General features: G+C 44.0%; 1 protein-coding gene across 1 annotated transcript in view; it reads left to right on the top strand.

The window, feature by feature from the left end:
• Positions 1-308: 308 nt before the first annotated feature.
• Positions 309-21,812, top strand: part of MUSK (muscle associated receptor tyrosine kinase) — a 951,534-nt gene continuing 930,030 nt past the window's right edge. The window contains exon 1 of the mRNA XM_069630906.1: positions 309-695. Within this exon, the coding sequence (XP_069487007.1) occupies positions 617-695 (79 nt within the window). The 5' untranslated portion in view covers positions 309-616. The remainder of the gene's footprint in view (positions 696-21,812) is intronic.

The following is a 21,812-nucleotide window of genomic DNA, read 5'->3' as shown; positions in this document are numbered from 1 at the left end:
CAAACCACGACAAAAAAGCGAGCGCTATGAAAAAAAAAAAAAAAAAAAAAAAAACAAGCATTTCATCCCCAGATTAGAACATGAAAACAACCTCAAACGAAACCCAACGCACGATAGCTGACAGGTGGATGGTTCCAGTCAATGACTAGCAGTTACAGTTTGATACTGATAAAAACATGGGGTGGGGAGGAGCTGAGAGAGCGCATGCATGACGGACAAGCTGAAAAAAGAGCGCGACGTTTCTTTACAAGCTGGCATTGTAGGTGGCAGGTTTTTTTTATATGTGTGCTACCTCCTAGAGTTGGGGCACTGGCTCGAGAAGCGCAGCCGGTGCTGCCCTCCTCCACAAGCCACCGCGGTGGGATTTGCTTTGCCTTCCCTCATAAGCCCTGTGTTTTCCTACTGGCCGGAGTGCATGGGCGGCAGCTGCTCGTGTCTGTCACCGCGGCCCAGGGCGAGAATTCCTGAATATACTTAGAGTCAGCGACAGGGCCTGCCGGCAGCAGAGACCGTCCCTGGCTGGGGAGAACTTGCTTTCCAAAACGATGACTTAAAAATGAAACCGAGGCGGCATTTCGCCCACTCGCTATAGAGCAGCCTTCCCGTGGCGTTCACCATGAGAGATTTTGCAAACATTCCATTTCTTCAAATCTTCGCCATGGCCGCCCTGGGCCTGGCAGAACGGCTTCCAAAAGGTGAGTCTGTCGCACCTCTTCTCTATAGCCCTTGTGTGCGTGAGAGAGAGGGAGAGAGAGGGAGAGAGAGAGATGTTGATTATAACGTTGTGCTTCTGGAATATTTTGCACCTTATGTGACCTCACCTAGTCCCACTTACTTACAAAAAAGTCAAAAGTAAGTGAGTTATGGGAGCCATGTAGAGTGCGGATGTCAAACCTTTGTTTTGCATGAAGCTCATTACTGTATGCAACTTTTCACAATGTCTGGGGGGTGAATAGGATTTTGTTTACTGACAGTTTGTAACAGTTGTGTACTGAGAATTGACTTTGATAGAGGTACGGCCGAATGGGATTTTTCATATGCATGCATCAATTGACTATGATCGATTTCTAAAAATATTGTACCGTTACTTGGATGAACAACTGCAGCGTGAGCGTTGATTTGAGACTGAGAGGTTCGCGGTGCACTCTCGTCCACTGCAGCTGCGTGGTGCCAATTTGCAGCAAGAACAGGCTTCTGTTCTTTGGAAGGTTAATTGGAAGGACCTATTCCCAGAGAAACAGGGATGGCTTTGTTGCCATGCATTGCAAGAAGCATTTTGATGCCTTCCCATTGAACAACTTCTTGTGCTACTCTATAGCCGGCTTCCGATAGCTTTCAAAGTGAGAACAAACGAGCTGGGCAGATGGGTTCACGGTCACGTGCTGGAGACATTGGAGCAGTGATAGACCCTTGCATAATTGCACAAGCAAAGTCAGACAGGTGGACTTAGCAAAAATGTCGACTGAGCCTAGAATGTATCTAGAGAAATATCTATTCACAAAGAAAGATCAATGGCTGGGTGAGGAATGCTTCAGTAAATGCTGGCCACAGGTCACTTTAATCAGGCATCGCTTTCTGATCTGCCAGTTCAGTGACTTTCACAGACTCTTTAGAGCTGGGATGATATGTATATTGAATAACAAAATCTGGTCGGGCTTTCTGTCTGACCAAAAAATATGCAAGAAACATGTACCTTGATAATCATATGCACGTTAGGCCTAACAATGTACATGGTGGCTCTCTTTTACCTTCTATATGGGTGACTTTGTGTCTTTAAACCTTCTCTGAAGCTAGACATCAGGTGTTTAAGATATCTGTACTTATGGAAATGTCCAAAACGTGTAAAGGCACCATGGTGGACGCATACAAGTTAATGAGGAGTGTATTCATCTAACAGTGACATTTTGCAATGAAAGAAATGTAACCCTCTACACAACTGCAAGACACTTATGGTGCTGTTTTGGTCTCGAGAGAGGTCATTTTAAGCTGCATCTATCTATCAGTTCAACGTTGTGACATATAGAAATTGAACTTCAGTGGAAAATAATTCTTTGAATGCTTTTACCTTTGACCCCAAAGTGGCTTTGAACAAGTAACTGCCCTTTGTCGGCATTTAGGAAATCGGTTTTGTTTCTGTGTGACATTATTACATGCACAATGGACATAGTTCATCAACGACAAACATGAACAAAAGCATGAAAGCACTTCTTTTAAAGTCAAACATCAAATACAGAAGATTGAAACGTATGAAGTAAAAGAGTACAGTAAACATATGAAGTTGTACACTCAAACGTGTTAAAAAATTGATGTGAAATATACATACCATAGATTAAAAGGAATAATATTGTGTTCTAATAGCATGTATGATTGCATTTATCATTTTTACTTGTGTTACTGGATATTCTTGCGGTATAATACACATTGCTTGGTAATGAAGCTTAATAAAGTTGTGTTGGAAGTCCCAGTGGTGTTAAGCTTTGCTCACGTCCTGTATCAGATGAAGAAAATCATGTTTCAAATTAATGCTTTGTAAAACTGATATGAAATCATCTGTTGGCCCAGTTACTTCCAAACAACCGTGGGAGCAGCTTAATCTCTAGCTTGGCGCTGTGTGAAATCCTTGTAGTTTTTCCAAAATCTGGGCTAGCCAGTGGCGTTGCAGACTCTGAGGAATAGGAGTAGATGCGCTGTTGTCCTGGTCTTTAGTTAGATTGTTGTTGGCAAGCTGAGAAGCTTATCCTAATAGTATCGAAAGATACCCTTGGCCCTCTGCTGCACAGCTAGAATGGGACGGGTTGTTGCTTTGCATGGATTTATGTCCAGTGAATCCCCTTTCATCTTTCTTACAGTAATTGAAGCAGTGGCACTAGGACTTGGCTTCTGTGTGTTGAATGTGGCCTGATTTATCAGTAGGAGAAACAGAATTTGTGTCCATAGGCCGCAAATAACTGCCCAAAATAAGGAATACAACCTAGAAATTGAAACTGCACTGGTTACCTGGCTACCCTCTGATCTCGGCCCCAGGTCCCCTCCGCGCCAGTTGCACACCTGCACTGCCCCCTAGCAACCCTTGCACTCAGGGACTGTTTCTGTATACCTATGGCCCCTTACCAGCACTGGACACCTGATGCCTGCCCTTACCCTTGCACTTTCCACCAGCCCCCTTTGCCCTCGCACTTTTCCCATTCCCCATCCCCTGCACTTGCGTGATCTCAATTTCACCTGGCCTAGTAAGATCGTTGTCTCTATCTTCCCTCTGTTCCCCCTCCCTTGCCTCGTCTCACCTTGAAACACTTGTTTATGGGTGCGTTATAAATGCTATACCATATCATATCATGTGCTTCAACTTCTTTAATCTTACTCTTCTGCAGTGTCAACAAATTAATGAAAATGAACCTTCATCCTCTAATTTTCTTTTATCTTCTGAACTACATTTCCCTCTAAACACTGTCTCTTCTGTAGTTTACTGTCCTTACCGGACCTGTATGAGTCTCTTACTGTTCTCAACTCCTCCTCCTCTTTGGATGCTCTGAACTGCACCCCGAACTTTGATAAACTGTTCAAATGTCTATCTGTTAACTGTCCATCCGGACCAAAGTGTTATTCCTCAAATCTTAACCTCTGGCTCCTGTTCAGTCCTGCTGGGCTGCTTGTTCCAACTCCCTGGAGGTCCTTGGCTCTATCCTCAGCGCAACGCTCAGCCGTTCTTCTTGTTTTACCCTGTCAAGATAGAAGGACGTTGTTAGGGAGGAGAGCTCACTGCCCTATGTAACAAATCAACTGAGTTATGCATGTAAATGTACAGTGTACACATTGGGTGGGAGAGTAATGCTCGCCTCCTTGTCTTTAATAGAATCAAGACTCCCTGTACAGTTTGCAGGGGTAATCTTCATTCTATGTCAGGACTGGAGGTGAGCATTATGCTTGTTCAAAGCTCCCCACTACTGCTTGAGCTATTGAGGGCACTGGCTTAAACTAGAATGCCTTAAACGCAAGAGCATTCTGCTGCCTTAAGTATGTCGTTCAATGCTACGCCTGATGCATATGCCTTGGACGTCATAGTCCCTCTCACCAAGTGGGCCCCAAACTATGCCAGGTCGATTCCCGCTATTTGCATAATCCTTCTGTTGGACCGGGCTCAGGAGTCTGCGATGAGTCCTGCAACTTGCTTTGAAATGCCCGGCAGGGACCATCTGTCGGTACCTCATACCCTGCATGCCATCAGGGGATGAGTCCCAGTCACTCTCAGAGGGTGAGATGATGCAACTGGTTCCAGGAGAAGTTGATGACCTGACGGGAGGATATTCAGGAAGTCCGGAGAGAGCTCCATCAGGGCTGGAAACCACACTTGTGATTTCCAGATAGCTGTTATTATGACTATCTTCGCTCCTTCTCTGCAAACCTTTGCTAGTACTCGGTTGATCATTGCAAAGGGGAGAACTCATAATGCAGCTGCCCCCTCCAGTCTTGGAGGAACGCGTCAGTTCCTTGAGCATTCGGGTCCAGTCTCCAGCTGTTCTATCTCACTTTCTGGGTGTTAAGCCTCGAGGCGAGCAGGCCTGTGTGGAACGGCCCCACAGATGCTCCACTCGCCCGAATATGTTTGTGTCTAACCTCCAGTCATTGGAATCCATCAGATACTGAGAGTTCCAGTCTGCAATTACATTGAGCGCCCGTGGGCGATATTCCGCTGTGACTGGGATCCCTGACTCCAGGCAGTAATGCCAGAAGTCTTTTGCTAGTTCCACAAGTAGCCTCGATCTCATGCCCCCCAGGTGGTTTATATACCTGACTGCTGAGATATTGTCCATCTTCAGCAGTATGCAGCAATCCGCTCTCCCCTTGGAAAAAGCTGCAGTGCAGGGGCCCTGGGAAGATGTCTTGTATGGATGACGCTAATAGGCCTACTATTCTCGCCAGTTCCCGGAGGGACACTGTCTGCCTGGCGAGGTATAATCTGATCTCTTTCTTTATGTCTCGCATCTTTCTCCCTGGCAACTCAAGAGTTGCCTTCTTGGTGTCTACCACAAATCCTAGGAAGTCTAGTCTTCTTGTCGGAGTAACATCTGATTTTTCCTGATTGATGAGGAATCCTAAAGGCTGCAAGAAGTGTATTACCCAGCTCGCCTGATACTTCAGTGTCTCCCTGTCTTCCTCTAGCAACAGGATGTCATCCAGATAGACTATCATACAGACTCCTTTTTCTATGATGGCCGCCGCAACTGTTCTCATGAGTTTGGTGAACACCCAGGAAGCAAACGTGAGGCCCGCCAGCTCTGGCCTTGGGCATTCCACCCATATGCGCTGCCTTGCATCTTTATCTAGGGGCTTCCTTACCCTGTGTGCCATGTATTTGGCTACCCTTTGCGAAGGCTGCCAGTCCGAAGTCCTGGGGCTTCTTATGATGTCTGGGTCGCACATGTTGGACATCTCAGGGTCCTCTGGCTCTAGGTTCTTCTCTTTTCTCTGCCTCTTACCACTGGTAGGGGTTTCCCACTCTTCCTCGGCCTTATTATCTTCCTCATGTGAGGAAGTAACGGCGTCAGGTGACTCTTCCTCTGAGTCTGCTTCAAACTCACCCATATTTTCTTCCCCTGGGTTGTGGTTCTGGACGCATGCCACTGCCGATTGCTGGAGGAATGCCTTCCTCATTGTTCTGAATGCATCGGCTGCCTCTGGGTCCTCAGTGTCTGCCCCGTACTGGTGGCCCGGTGGGGCAGAAGATTCTTTCCACTTCTGGGCCTCATTACCCCCCTGCGATCCTGCCTTATTGCAGGCCTTCAAGGACGTACTTACCTTCTCTGGTCTGGTGCCCCATTTCTGGCCTAGTAATGTCTCCAGTGTGTCCAGTCTTTCGTGCAAGAGTTCGACACCTTGTGCCATGACATCCACTAAAGAGCCCCCCAGCACTTCCTTAAAACTCGATGTCAGGTCCTGAGCCTGCTCCTCTTCCTCTCAGTCGTAGCTCGACATACTGAGGTGTAGGCTGTTGAGTGCCCAGTGCCTGGCTTGCAGGCTTATGTGCACGTCCACTGCTCTTTAGTGTACCTCTGAAAAGTTGTGGCTGGCGTCTCTTGTACTTTAGCAGCAATGTCTGCTTCCTGCTCCTTGATCCTGAGAGCTATCTTATGGGGAGCCGTCGCTTTTCCGCTTGTTAGCCACCCGTTGATCTTTCTTTACACCGGGAGAGTTTGTGCTTATCTATGCATTTAATTTAGTGTTTAAATGCTTCATACAGCCGTGTTCGGAGGAGGAGGCCCTGCCTACCCAAAGGTGGGTGTCCGTTCCTCTGTGTCCTCCAAGCCCGGCTATTGGGCAGAGGCCACGCTCCCATGAGGGTGGGGGCCCAGCGGGAGCTCAGTGCTCTCTATTGTTGGCCTGGTGCTACTGTCCATTACTCACTGCGGCAGAGCTGTCGGGCAGAGGCCACATCCCCCGCAAGGGAGTGGTCCTGCGGGAGCTTAGCGCTCTTTCGTGCAGGCCATCACTGCTCTCTCATTCCTTGCTGAGGGGAGGCAGAGTTTCTCGGCAGGCGCCACTCACCTCCCCGGCATAGCTGAGAGCCCTGCGCATGCTTACATAAAGCACAGGTTGCGGCGGCAGCCGAGGGTCTCCTCTCTTGAATCCTGTCCTCTCCGGCGAGGATGTAAATACCTACACAGTAAAGTACTGCTATTCGGTAAATCGCGAAATTCGAGGGAAAAACCTTACGCTTGCGCCGGTAGGATGCCGGTAGGATGCCGCTATGCTGCGCTTTCTGCTACCTCATACACGCTTCTAAAAGTACACAATTCTATACATTTATAAGAACATAATGCTCTACAGTGAGAAAGGGAACTTATCTTGCTGAAGAGCAGGAAAAGAAGAGGAGGAGTTGAGAACAGGAAGTGACTCATACAGGGTCAGGAAGGACAGTGAGCTACAGAAGAGACAGTGTTTAGAGGGAAACGTAGTTCAGAAAAAAAAAAAGAAAAAAGAAAATGAGAGGTTGAAGGTTCATTTTCAGTTATTTGTTGAAACTGCTGAAGAGTAAGATTAAAGAAGTTGAAGCATAATGCTCGCCTTCTGTCTTGACAGAATAGGCAGGCATGATGCTGCAATGCAATGCCAATCAAAACTGTTTCCCATGAAACAGATTTTCCCAAAATGATGCAAATTGTGTTTTTAGTGGAATAGAAAAATCCATTGGATAGTCACTCTTTGGAGTTCATTTTCGAATAAGATAATCGAGTGAAACCTTTTTATGATGCTTTTTCGCCAGGGCCAGCATGTGCGCTCGTTTTACGTCTGACTGGCATTCGCCTACCTTTGTAATGGTATGATGGAACTGCTTGCTCTTTTGCTCTTATGGCATGAACACTAAACCTTATGCCCACCTTGCTATATGTATATTCCTTCCTGCCACAGCTCTCACCAGTTTTTGCACCCCCGATGCCTTGCCATCAAACAGAAGCAAAGTGAGCACAGACACGATGTCCAATAAAAATGTAGACACGTTAAGGCGCGTGTGTACCTGCTAAGCAGGGGTGTTGCTAGGTCTCGAAAAGACCTGGGGCTATGCTAATGTCGGAACTGTTGGGACTGGGGGCTAGCTAGCCTTTTGGCTGTAGCTCCTGAGATTCTATCCGGGGCTACAACCAAAAGACCAGGGGCTATAGCCCCCTTTAGCCCCCCCCACCCCCAGCAACGCCTCTGCTGCTAAGTCATGCATTGGAAGCAGGACATTAAGGCAAAACATTTTCTGCGTTTGATTCTCTTTATTGGACACACATATATTTGTATCACAATCCATGAAATAGAGAATTCAATGCATCAAACTCTATCCATTTTAAGTAACCGCATGGGCAGAAGAGATGGACATAGGACACAAAGGGCGAAAAAGTAGGAGAAACGTAGGCAGGGTAAAACAATGTGTTTGTAATCATGCAATCCTGTAGGGATGACGTCTTCATTAATCTAGCACGTCCTCATTAATTTTTGAGCAATTGACACAGTTCTTCGAATTATCATTAAGTAAAGTCTCGCGTGAGTACCAGATGTAAAGGCATTGCAATTTACCATTGCATGCAATGCAATGTATGCATTGTGCATAATGCAAGCGAGCTAGCAACATGTGACCTTGATTTATTCAAGAAGCTACAGAGGCATCTTCAGGAAGCTGGAGAGGTGTTAATTCCACATTAATGAGGTCAGCTGGCTTTCAGAGAAGTGACCTGCAAAGAGAATACCAAAGCACTTGACGAGCTACCTTTTTCTTTGGTTTGCAAGCACATGGAATTGGCAAACGTAGGTGTTATTCAGCTGTTGGAGTGTTAGGTGGGACATGCATTTAAAATGCTTTTAGCCTAATTTTGACCAGCCCTTAAAATGACACAGTGGTTGGAAAACATGCAGAGATTTTGGACTGCAAAAAATGACTATGCACTGACTTTGCACAGACTCTGCACTGCAAATATACACTTTGCACAGTTCCATGAATCAGCGTTTCTGTCGGCAGTGCCAGGTCACTTTGAAGCTTGCAAAAAATTCCATGAATCGGCTCTCTGCGTGTTTTACTGCAACAATGCCATTTGTTGATGGAGAGTGCCTTAACAGAGTGGGAAAACCACTCCATAAATGTCCTCACTCTGTTCAGGGAATCTGTATGCGTCTCAGCTGGCATAAAGGTTGACACTGCCTGTTCTTCCCAAAGGGCATGGAGAGTGCTTAAGTATCCATACTTATGACAGCCATTGGGGCAATGTTCTATATGGAGTAGCATGAAATGCATGGGTAAAATGCATGCATAAAAATTGTATGCATGCGTTTTACGCTTCATATTTTCATTTATTTGCATGTGGTAGAGAGGGGACACATCCCACCTCCCCCATTTCTCTAACATACAAATGCTCAAATATACGCCAGCATGAGATTTTCATGCTTTCGTAAATTATATGGACTCCCATGGAATCTGCCTACTTTTTACATCACCAAAAAAGGAGAAGGATTCCATAGGAATCCATTGGAAATGCTGCCTGCCATGCATAAATGGCAGGCAGTGTTTGCTCAATTTGCATGTCAGAGTGCAAAAGGAAGGAGCCAAGGCAATTATGCATTTACTTTACACCCTCCTTTTGCACTGTGATGTGTACATGATGAAAAGTACGCATATGGGACCCATTTGCAACAAAGTACAAACTTAACAGGTCCTCCCCATTTAATTTACAGGGACCTAAAACATGTCCACCATATTGTTTCTAATTGACAGCCACCATTATGGATCAGGGACATGTAACCATTGATTTTATATTTTATTTATATCGCGCTCGCACACAGGTGTTTCAGAGCGCGATGCATGCAAGATCAGCGATGATCCTAGTACCTTTTTCTGCATAGGACAGATAGTTGCATGGAAACCCAGGGAATGTCTGCATTCCCATGCCATTACACACCCCAAATGTACACGATCAGAATCCAGTGGAATATGCAATGTACACTGACATGGTTGTGGCATGGTCTCACCTCATTGGATTTAAAAGGTTCATCAAAATGAGCATATTTGTACGAAGAAATGAGAGTAACTGGGTCCAGCTGTTGTACATGCCCCAGTTTTTGGGAGAGCCAGGTAATGAATTCCTTAAATGTTGAGATGTACATACAAACAGGGTAAGCCAGGCTATTTATTTTAGCAAACACCTATTTTTTAATTTGTAATTTGCTTCCTCAGTTTCTGCTGGAATTGCCATTGCCGTATCCGTTTTATAATTTACCTCTGTACACAGGTGAGCTATTACTCATTTGGTCCACCAGCAACGATGACCGTGTACAGTTCTGCAATAATGCACATGTACTTCAGACTGCAAAATCATGGGTGACCTCAGCAATTAGGATAAATGAAAGAAACTTACCTGCTACAATAACATGCTAATCTCCCGAATGTCACAGTCACCTAAAGGCATAAAGCGTCCAACCAGGGGAGTTGCTAGGTCTGGAAAAGACCCGGGGGCTAAGCTGATGTTGGAACTGTTGGGACTGAGGGCTAGCTAGTCTTTTGGCTGTAGCTCCTGAGATTCTATCCGGGGCTACAACCAAACGATCAGGGGCTATAGCCCCCTTAGCCCCCCCCCCCTAGCAACGCCACTGCATCCAACCCAAAACATTTTAAACTGGTACATACATATGTGACATCCAAATGTGCACTGATACAGAAGGTAGGAGCAAGAAGGACAATACCCGCCGGAAATACCTGCAGCAATAGGGAGGCTAATAGTGCTTAGAAATACCAACCCAGAATAGAACCAGGGCGCTAATTGCATTCCCCGATGTGCGTTTCCATAGACAGCTGGAAATCTTACAAAGGAATGGTAGCTATCTACAGCCCATTCCCAGATATATGAAGTATCCAGTTTAATCTAGAAAGAAAATCCATGTATATCCATCTAACAACAAACTATCATGAAGCACATTCATCGATGTGGTTTACCTTCTATTAGCATCAGGGTTGTGCGTTGTGGTGCGTTGCTGTCAATTAAGTTGCTCGGAATTCTGGCGATAACGGCCCATGTTATGCAGCATTTCTCAGTGTTTAGATGCACACAGAGCACCAGCTGTCATTTTATTTTGCTTAGTGCTTCTTTCAACATCCTAATCCATCATAGGCACTGGCGTCTCTGCTACTTCACTCCCTTTCATTCTCCTTGGTGGCCATGTTGAGTTTTCTTTTTCAATCAGGGGACGCTGTTCATGCACCCGCACATTGCTCATGGAGCACGATCAGCTTCCCTCATTCAGAAACAACGCACCTGAGTGTTTGGCCCCAGTGTTAATATCTTAAAGACAGAAACAAGGAACTATATTAGCCAGTGACATTGAGGGATATACCCGCCATCCGAGACCGTATTAAAGGCCCTTCTGTTACGTGTGCCTTTAGCTTTCCTTTAACTTGTCCTCTTTTCTTCCTAGATTGGAATCTGTCTTGCTGGAAATTGTGGCTGTCCACGCCCGATCCTTGCTCTGCTAGAATATTAAAGGGGGTTAAAACCCTGCCAAGTGATCAAATGCTCATTGGAATCAGGCTAGCTACCTGACAGTCTAAAAATAGCAGCACTCGCTCCTTTACTTTCAGCCCGAGCCACTTTGCGAATTTCCACCATTATCCTTCCCCCCTTATCCAAATAAGTTGATGGAAGTTGTTCCAATGACTGAACTGCAATATTTTGTTGAAGATTATGAGCTGCTGGAGGATGTCCAGGCTGGTTTTGTCGTGGTTACGGTACCTAAGTCGATGTAGTATCTGCAATGGATGACATTAGGTGTATTTAAGAGGACAGACGTGTAGACGCGTGCGTCCTTTTGGACCTCACTGCTGCCTTTGACGACAAGTGACAAGTCTATCTTCTTGGATTGTCTTTATAGTCTAGGCATCAGAGACAAAGCCCTGGTCAGTCTCGCTTCGCAGGGGTGTTGCTAGGTCTGGAAAAGATCAGGGGCTAAGCTAATGTCGGGACTGCCGGGACTCAGGGCTAGCTAGCATTTTGGTTGTAACACCTGAGCTTCTATCTGGGGCTAAAACCAAAAGACCCGGGGCGTTACACCCCCTTATCCATCCCCCAGCAATGCTTCTGCTTATCTGACGGACAGAGTTCAATCGGATTTTCTCTAAAACAGTTTGAAAGGCAAAGCACCTGGGTTTCTACAGGCTCCACTCTCAGCCCTCTTCTGTTATATCCATATGAGGCCATTGGCCAATTTCATTCAGACTTTTGGAGCCATGTTTTTTTTTATCTAGGCAGAAAATTTCCAGCTCATTTTTCATTCAGGTTTCCAAGGCTGGAAGCAGGGACAGTGTTTCAGGGACTGTTTGCAACAAATGAGCCTTTGGATGAATCATAATTGTTTAAAACATATAACATTCAGAGAACAGAAATGTCTTATGTTCAATTTCCACACTGTAGCTAATTAGCAAACCCTATCCCTGACCCTACATCAGAGAGAGTGACCTTTGCGTCTTGGCCTGACGAGAAATGGCCAACTCTTCATGGTCCCTGTCCACCCCCTTTTGCAAAACATTAAGGATTTTGGGGTTTATCTTGACCCGTTCCTCTCTTTTTATCCTCACATCAGCATGGGTTCTAACAGCTGTGTCTTTTACCTGCGACCTATAAAGAGATTCGTGTATCACTTTACTTTTCCACGCTTTTGTTTCGAGTCGGCTGGAGTCTTGCAATGTCCTGGGGGCTGTCTAAATCAGGTCCACATGAATCACAAACTGTTCAGAAAGCTGCTGCCTGACTTCCCTTGGATTTGGGACACAGATCCTATTTCTCACCAGGGCTGCAGATTCTACACTGGCTTCCGGTCGAGTAATGAGTCCAATTTTAGACTTTGTGCCTGGTGCACAAGTCTTTTTCCAGCCAAGCTGCTCTATTTTTCACCAACCGGTTTATGCACTTTACTCCTTTATTTCCGCATCAGTGGCTCTTCTCACCGTGCCTAAGTGGAAATATGCTAGGTGGGGAAACCGTTGCCTTTCAGTTTAGGCGGCTAAATTCTGGATTGCCTTACATCCATGACACTGCCTTATTACAAACCTTCTGGACTGTATATATAGTCTAGGTGAAAACTAAAGACTTTTCAGTTTCCATAGTATGTTTGTTACCTCTCTCTCCCTTGGCTTGGCTATTTAGGGGGCTATGATAGCGCCAAGATGCCTTCTCGAGGTGATAGTATGCGCTATAGAAGCCTGTATACCAACTTGTTTGCCAATCCTTAAACTACAGGTGCACCCTCTTGCAGCAGGTTTTAATGCTATAATGTGCACAAAAAACCCTGCTGGTAGTTTTTGCACGTTATTTGGCACAGCGCCAGCTCCATGGCACACATAGCATTGACTGCAGGGAAACACAAAGAGAGAAAGAGAGGCAACACAGGTGCTGTTAGAGATTGCTATTCAAGGACATGATCCACCAAGTTGGCTGAACACACAGAAGAGGTACTGGAAAGTTAGGCATGTCAGTCACTAGCTCACCAATCGTCTCGGGAGGATAGCTCAGGGGCAACATGCTCGCCTTGCAAGCAAGACGACACAGAGCACCAAAAGTTTGATTCCTGAGTCTGCGTGCGCTTACAAACCTCTGGGTATTAAGCGCATTATAAATAACCTATCATATCATACCAATGCAGTTTATGAGTTTAGGCTACACGGGTTACGGTGACGGTGCCAGGGCAAAGAAAAGCAGCTCCCAGGTGAAGCCTGACAACAAATCAAATTGGGAATTATATACTGGTTAAATCACCATTGCCAAAGATTTTCTTTTAAACATTTGAGCACATTTCTCTAGGCATAACATACATTAGATACAGTTTACCCGGTATTGTTAGTGCACGCGGGCTATGTTGTACAGTGTATTTCAGGTGCAGTGTGCTAGGACGGTCGTAGTCTTCTGAAGCGTGCCACGCCCTAAGGGAACCTGCAAGGACCAATATTCAAGGATTAGCGCTAGAGAAGTGCACCAAACCAGTGTGTAACGCGAGGATTATGTTTTAATCCCGCGAATAGGAATCAGACTCGCCATTTCCAGAAATGCGCCTAGCTCAGACGACTCGTTGGTACGCTGTTTGTCATGCCGGCGGTTAGATCTGCAGTGCTATTAGTTAAACAGCGATTATGTGACTCGAGGTTTTTATCACACCAGCCCCAAGCGAATCTCACATGCTGTCATCTCTGCCATCTTAAACTGGTTAAAACACCATTAGACCAGTCCGGTGCTGTCTCTAAAAAGTTAGTTCTGCAGGGACTGGACTTTACAACTTATTTCTTAGACCAAGAGTCCTTGCCTATGAGTCCTTGGATTCACACTCGGGCCTTCTGCAGACTGTGTATACTCTTTTATTTCCAATCGACTTCTCTAAATACTGGAAAATGTCTCAATGCATTGATGGGCACTCTGTGTCCGACAAGGATGGTAAAAATTACACTCCAGAAGGGCTATGCCAATCCAATATGTGGCACACATACAATGTCCTCCATATTGGTGGGGAAAGACACGCTCCACAAGGGCCTTTCCTATCCAATGTGCTGCACACAGATGATGTGGGAGGAGTCAATGTCGCGCTACACCTTTCGTGATCATTTATAAACGTGGCGCACAAGTTGCTTTTTTTGTTTTCTTCTTTTTGTCCTTATACTTCCACATGCTAATTTTCTTCCATAAGTACATGCCGTTCTTAGTCATGTGGGCAAGTGAGATGCAATATAACACATTGTCAAGGAGGCGGAATTCAAGGCACAGATATTTACAATATACATGAGTGTTGCCAGGGAATCCATTCATTGAGTCCTGTGTTTTCAGTTTTTAACTTATATATCCAATTTCGTTCACTTAATATCAGCATGCGGTGAATCTTGTCCCCTCTCTTTGCAGGCTTGACCTGTTGTGTAATGGTCCATCTTAGGTCATATTCTGAGTGTCATTTTTCAACAAAGTGTGTTACTAACGAGGGCATCATTTCTTTTGTACGGATGCATGATTTGTGTTCTATGATCCGTTGTCTGAGTTTTTTGAATGTCATCCCTACATATCGAAGGCCACATGGACGAGTACTAAGGTACATCACATTTTTTGGTGATAGAGTTAGTAAAATCATTTTTTGATCCACCGTGTTCTACAGCCAATTTCTATTAATGTACTTCAAGATTTTTGGTCACAAACTGATCATGAGCCACAAGACAGATATCTCACTGCTCTCGGCAATGACCAGAGCATAGTTTGTCCCTTTCCCCCCTCTTTGTGGGCTTCCTGCTAGCTGTTCCCCAGTGTGTCTTGAAGTTTTTTTTGTCTCCTTATTGCAAAGCGTGCCAGGCTGAAATTCCATATGCCCACATTGACAAAAGGTAGTAATCTTAATATTTCCTTTTTTAGTTTGTTGATAAGTGGGGAATAGCTGAGGACAGCTGTAATTCTGTCTCCTATAGCTATGTCATGTTGATGTTGTAAAGTAACTGCTCGTGAATATTACAAGCCTGTTTACATGCATGTCTTATACTCTTCCTGGGGTAGCCACACACATGCAACTTGTTTTGCCTGTTTGTCATATTCCTGCCTATACAAACGGTTCCTCTGGTATCTTAGGAACTGGCCCACAGCTCAGATTCTCCCTGAAACTACGGGATGGTATCTGTTAAACTTAAGCAACAAGATCCGGTCTGTCGGCTTATGAAGAACGGTAGTTTGGAAGGTCTGTGCTTGTGCTGTCACCAGCAAATCTAGAAATTGAATGGATTCTTTCCTTACATTCAAAGTGAACTTCGGATGTGGATTGCATGAATTAAGCCATGAATGGAAAAGATGTAGTGTTTTCTCATCTCCCTCAAAGATAACAAAAATGTTGTCGATATAGCGATACCATGAAAGTAGGTGTTGTTCAAAGGGATTAAGGGCATAAATGCAATCGCCTTCGGAAATAAAAATAAATTCTATGTTAACAAAATCTCCATCAATTGGAGAATGAATTGTATTGGAACATTTGGGACAGGTGTTTGTGCCTCTAAAACATTTTGAATGACCAGCAGAGTGTCCTGCTGGAGTATTCTGGTACATAGAGACTCAATATCCAAAGTGACCAGATGCTGAGACACAGGGTTACAGAGTTTCTCATTTGGAATTTTAACATGGCCATTGTATCCTTTACATATGATCAACCTTTTGGTACTTCTCCTTTTAGGAAATGGTCTGCAAATTGGGACAAAGGGTCCAGAATTGAGCATACCCAAGAGACTATTGGTCTTCCCGGCAGAGGTCGTACACCTTTATGAATTGTGGGAAGTGCATACAAAGCAAGAGTGTGGGGAATGTACTGGAGTCAGCAATTCTGTTTCCTTATTGCTTATCCAACCTTCCGCCAGTGCTTCCTTCACAATTGAATTCCACAATTCTTGAGTGTGGTTTCCACGGACAGGTGCATAGCTAACTCTGTCCTTTACCGAGACTTTGAACATTATGCAGTATTTATCAGTGTTCAATATGACCACCACCCTCCTTTGTCTGCTGGTTTTATAGTTAGGTTGGCGTTCCTTGACAGAGATCTTATTGCTCCTCTTTCTGGTTTGGTGCAGTTGTCAAATGTTGGCTGTAGATTATCTTCTAGTTTCTCCAAGGATTTGAATAGCATCTTCGCAAAATCAATGGACTCTGCCGATATACAGCCTGAGGGAGGATAAAAAGTCAAGGGGTTGTGAAGTCCTGCTGCATCCTTCTGACTTGTATCCTCTGCATTTGCAAAATATTGTATTAACCTTATCTTGTGAACCGATTTCGACAGTCCAATTCAAGTTGCAAAAGGGTCATGTTTTACAGTGGGGACAAACAAAAGACCCAATGGGAGAGCGCTGGGTTAAGCCTGTCCTGAGTTCCCCAGTGCGCTGAATTTCAAGGGTTTTGTTTCATTAAGTTTAGTCACCTTAACTGCACTTCAACTACATTTTGTTCCTTAAATTTCAAGGGTTTTGTTATACTGTAGTATTTTTGGTGCGACTGGCTATGGTCTTCGGCCGTGGCCACTGTATCTTTTTCCTGACCACTGTATACTTTAAAACACTAACTGGCCACTAACTACGTTGGTTGTCCATGGCTAGCGGTCACAGCCTTTGGCCATGCTCTCTGTTTGTTTTAAATCACTACCTGCTCACCAGCCACTACCTTTGGCCATGGCCAGTGGCCACGGTCTTCAACCATAAGCATTCTCTATTTTTCATTAACACTAGCAGGCCACTGGCCTTCAGCTGTGCCCACTTTATATTTTACTACACTAATAGGCCTTCAGCCATTTCAAACGCTAGAAAGCCAGTGGCTATTGCTAGTGATTTTTCACCCTTGACCTCACTGTAGCTGTGTAAATATAATTTCTTTTACATTTTCTCCATAACCGCAGCTATACTATCAATGAACTAATCTGTACTTTACATATAGCCACGATTATCAGGAAAACAGTGGAAAACATAACTTGTTCCCCTGGACCTTCACTAACTCAACAAGTGCCCCTCTACCCATTGCAAGGTCCCCACACTCCCACAAACTCACATTTGCCCCACCAACTCTCCCACAAACCCCCACAAACACTTGTTTTACCGTGATGCATTTAATTTCCTGATCTCGTCTTTGCTGGTAGCCACGGGTATCAGATTGCATGCCCTCGGCTATGGGTAAAAGTTTGTGTTGCAAACCCGGTTCCTAGCACACCACCAACATCAAATTTCACATGGTGCACTCCCCATCACACAACCCCACCTCTACCGTGATGCCATTTCACCATTTGTTCACCTCAAAATGCCAGTTTTTTCATGTTAGTGTTTGTGTACCCTCGGTTATAAACACTGTTATCAGAAAAAAAGATGGTGGCTTTTTCATTTCTGAAATGCCTCTGTCGCAATGCATCATGGGGGTACAGCTGTAATTTTGGGAGAAGGAGTCTCCCCCTTCTCCATCAAATGTAAAAAAACTACTGGACAGAATAACCCCAAACCACAAAAAGGTTGTAAATCAACGCTTGATGCCCAAGTGGTTATGGACCTGATTCAAATCCGTCTAGTGGGCTTTGCGGTGCAGCAAAAATTGACCTTTTTGTCTATGGAAAAATGAATGGCGAGTACATGTTTCCCAAACTTTCTAATCTGGTGGGCCCCGGTCATACAAAATTGTCTGCAAATTGGAACTCACGACTCACCTTAACTATAGGATCAGTGACCAATGTATATATATAAATATATCTATACACATATATTTATATGAGCAGCCCTAATTAAAAGAGTGCACACTAAGGGAGAAGCACAGTATAGACAGGCTGCATATCAACAGTAGGCAGATATGATAGTTGGGAAGTGGATTGCAGGAGGAATAGCAAAAATGGGCCATTAATTAGGCTGAGGAAATAAAATGCAAAAATAGCCATGCGTTAAAGTGTCTTTCCTGGACCAAGATAACAACAGAGGATTAAACCTCTCTAGAGCACAAGGTAGAACCTGGTGGTCAGGGTACCTATTGCACTTGCGCACGCACCAAGCAAGTACCACAAGTACCTCTTTGCCTCGGGACGCCACTTGTGGATTCTGGATCAGCTGCTGCCTTTGTTGCAACGTTCTACGTGCGACTGCTTTTGGATTGACAGTAAAGCACTGTTCTGAAGAAGAACTATAGACGTTAAAAACGTTTAATTTGGACAATCCTTACTAATATAACACTTGTTTATCTTTGTGTAGTGTGTGAAGCCACGCCCCCTTAAATGCCGTCCTCAAATACAGACATGCGCATGCACCAAGCAAGTACCACAAGTACCTCTTTGCCTCTTTGACTCGTCGTCGAGGCGGGAGGTTTATCTTGTGGTACTTAAATCTTCAGTGTTATTTAGGTATAAATAAACACAGGGGCGTGGTCTAGCTCACTATTAACACATTTGCAACAATGAGAGCATTCACTTTAAAAACTGGAATGCCGCTGTCTATTAGTGCGGCAAAGACAACGGAAAATCATGGAGATCTGCAGCAAACCTCCTCGAATATGAATTCAACACCCATCAGACCCAAAGGTATTAAAGGGGGGCTGTCCAATATGGACGTACTGTCATTTTGTAGTGGTTCTCTATCAGCGCATAGAGTAAAGTCTAGATTGGAGAAAGAACAGCTTATAGAGGAAAAGAAGGTCCCTAGTGCTGCATCTCCCGGTCCTGTGCTTAAAAAAATGGTTATGTTACCAGATGCCTTGGAATGCACACCAAGAGTGCAATTCTTGAAAACTCTGTCGTGTCAATCTATATTAGACACTGCTTTACTCGAGAATATACCTGCAACTGTCCAACCCATTGCATCCATTTATCTGACCCCGAGCGCTAATGATGTAGCGGTAATTGACCTGGATCTTAATGACTCGGTCTTTTCAAACAAAATGATATCTGAACATCTATCTAAATCCCCTATGACCCACACCTCCATAGAAACTGTTTCCTCTATCTCTATATCAGAGACAAGTGTCGTACAGACCAACTCACAGGGAATGAATACATCATTTTGTTCGGAAAAAAAGTGAGTCATCTATAAATATCGCATTACAGGCTACGAATTTAGCTATCCAGGCACTAGGGAAAATATATCAAACCATAGACAATCGAATGACAATTCAAGAAACACTTATGCAGAAAATGTTAACATTATATGAATCATCAAATAGTGAAACTCAACTACAGATGGTTTCCAACTACAAGAGTTTGTCATTAAAGACAGTCACCAATTCTATAGCATGCCAGACTGATAAAGTCTCTGAGCAAGGCAATTTCAGTGTGACCGCTGTGGAGAATGGTGAATGTGGAAGAACAACCAGTGCATTACCATACAGTGCCTCAATTATATATGATCCATTAGCATATATTTCAAATTTTTCAAATGACACAAACACAGATCCACCGGTTAAATCAGCTGTGGTTTCCAAAGGTGCACTATACCCAATGTTTATGCCGGGAATCCCAGATGTATGCAAACAAAAAATTAAGAAAAATTTGAAAGCAATGACCGCCTGTGAGGAGTCAATACCTCAATTAGTGAATAAGGGAATCAAGAAGGCCAAGAAAGTGAATTCAAAGTTATCAAAAAATGAATGCTCTATTAAACACACAGGAGCCTCTGTCACCAAACAATTTTTGAAAGCTATTACGCTTATACTCACCTCTCAGGCCATTAAGAAAAGGTATGCTCAGCAAATGCTCATTAAAAAGAAAATGGAGAAATTAAATTTCCAGCCTGTTCAAGCACTGAAATATCCCCCTTTGGATGAGCTCTTACAGGCGTTTGGGTCTCAAAATAATACTAGCCCCCCTCCACCTTGTGAACTAGTAACTTCTAATATTCCTAAACCAAATGTGAGTAAGAACTTTAATAGTAAGATTATGTGAAGTGCTAATCATGACAGATCTGAAATTAGGAAAGCGGTTGATGCTTACATGTCTAGTCATGTTCAATCTCAGATTGAAATATCTAAGAGAGCCTATGGATACATTGAGAGTAGAGCTATTCAGAGTCAGAGTGATTCGAATTCAGTACTCGAACAGGCATCACAATCAAGGTTAGACAAAATGAACTTACCCTCAGATTCCAAAAAAACAGTTCTTGAGTCCTCTAAAAAAGGAAATGTCTGTTCAGTTGAATGTCTCATGGTCGATGCACAAGTGAATGACACACTTCCCTTAAATGATCTGTCATGTGCTATCATATGACTAAATGATGGTGCATTGGGGAACTTACATTCTACCGCTATATTGGGTAAGGAAATAAATGAAACTAAAAAAAACAATAAAAACATTTTGGCTGATAAAAGCACTCCCCTTAAAGTGAAACCAGCTCCTCATTCATTAATCTTGGCCTGTAAACCATCCCCAATCACTCAATTCGATTTAAATCGGAGAGCGGTGATGGCGATATTTTCAGACATCCCGCAGTTGGAAGACATTGTATCTGCATATTTAGCACTGGTGGAGTTTGTGGAGAATAAGAACTTACATACAGTGAGGCTCCGGATACAATCCAGGGTGGTGCAAAATCTTATTTGGCAGTCGAAAGATTCCTTGGCTGCACTGGACTTTGATCTCACTATCGATCACTCTATCTTGCAAGGAGATTTAATGAAGAGAGACCAACTGCCCCATGTGTCCTTACCTCAGTGACAGCAATCTAATTTAGATCAGACTGAACATCCAATGCTCAAGAAAACAAAAGGTAATGTCACTTTCAATATACCTTGCTCTTGCACGCACAATACTAGCGAAGATAGCTAAGCCCAAAAAGTTTGCAGAAGCTTACCCTGGTCAGTTGGAATTCTAGGGGCCACAAGCATCTAGCTAATAATGATCAACATCAGTTAAACAGCTATGATTTGGTGCTTTTGCAGGAAACTTGGCTGACTGCACCTCCAATTTGGGATTGTTATGAGGTGTTTTTGAATCCAGCCATTAGAATGACAATGGGTAGGCCAATGTCTGGACTCCTTACAGCTGTTAGGAAAAAAAATGACCTATCCTCACAACTGTGGGCTATACCCAATGAATTTATGATATTGATTAAAGTTTGCACTCCTGTTGATAACTTTGCTGTGTTAAATTTGTACTGGAACTCGGCGGCAATAAGTGATGACTGTTTTTTCAGAGACCTGAATGGTCTATTAGACATTGTGACTGGTGATCGGCAAACTAGATTTCTCATCCTCGCTGGCGATCTAAACTTAAGATGCTTGGAAAGCGTGAACGAGCAAGCTAATCAAAGAAATACACGCAGGAAAGCACTAGTACAATATAGAGGTATGCATTTTTTGAATGGAGCTTTTGCATCTGACATACCAGCTGCTCCGACTTGGCACAGAGGATCTGTGTCGTCAACTATAGATTATATCTATGTAAATGCGACTCTGTGGCCAAATGTTCAAGATTTCACTGTCATAACCTCAGAAGCCAGTGACCATAATATGTTGACCACCGAATTGAATGTTCAAATGCAAGGAGATCATGGTGAAAAGAAAACAACTAAGGGATGTTTATTAACAAACTCAGGCAGGTGTCGTCTCTGATGGTCGGAGGATGCCTTAACGTATTTCAGCGAGCTCCTTAAAGAGTCAAATATGAGCAAGGGTGATATGCCAGATAACTCTGGCATTGTGTACAGCAACATGCTTCAAATATTCAAGCAGACAAAAAGTCTTAATAATTCACAACAGAGTCACTTACACACATTTGACAATTTGGTACGTATGAGAAAAACTGCCTATCGGGTAGAGGTAAGGAAGCTCGCCAGGCATCCCCCC

Source organism: Ambystoma mexicanum, chromosome 6q (assembly GCF_040938575.1).
Source record: "Ambystoma mexicanum isolate Mex_15411 chromosome 6q, UKY_AmexF1_1, whole genome shotgun sequence".
NCBI classification, from domain to species: Eukaryota; Metazoa; Chordata; class Amphibia; order Caudata; family Ambystomatidae; genus Ambystoma; species Ambystoma mexicanum.
This window is presented reverse-complemented; position numbering and strand designations above follow the sequence as displayed.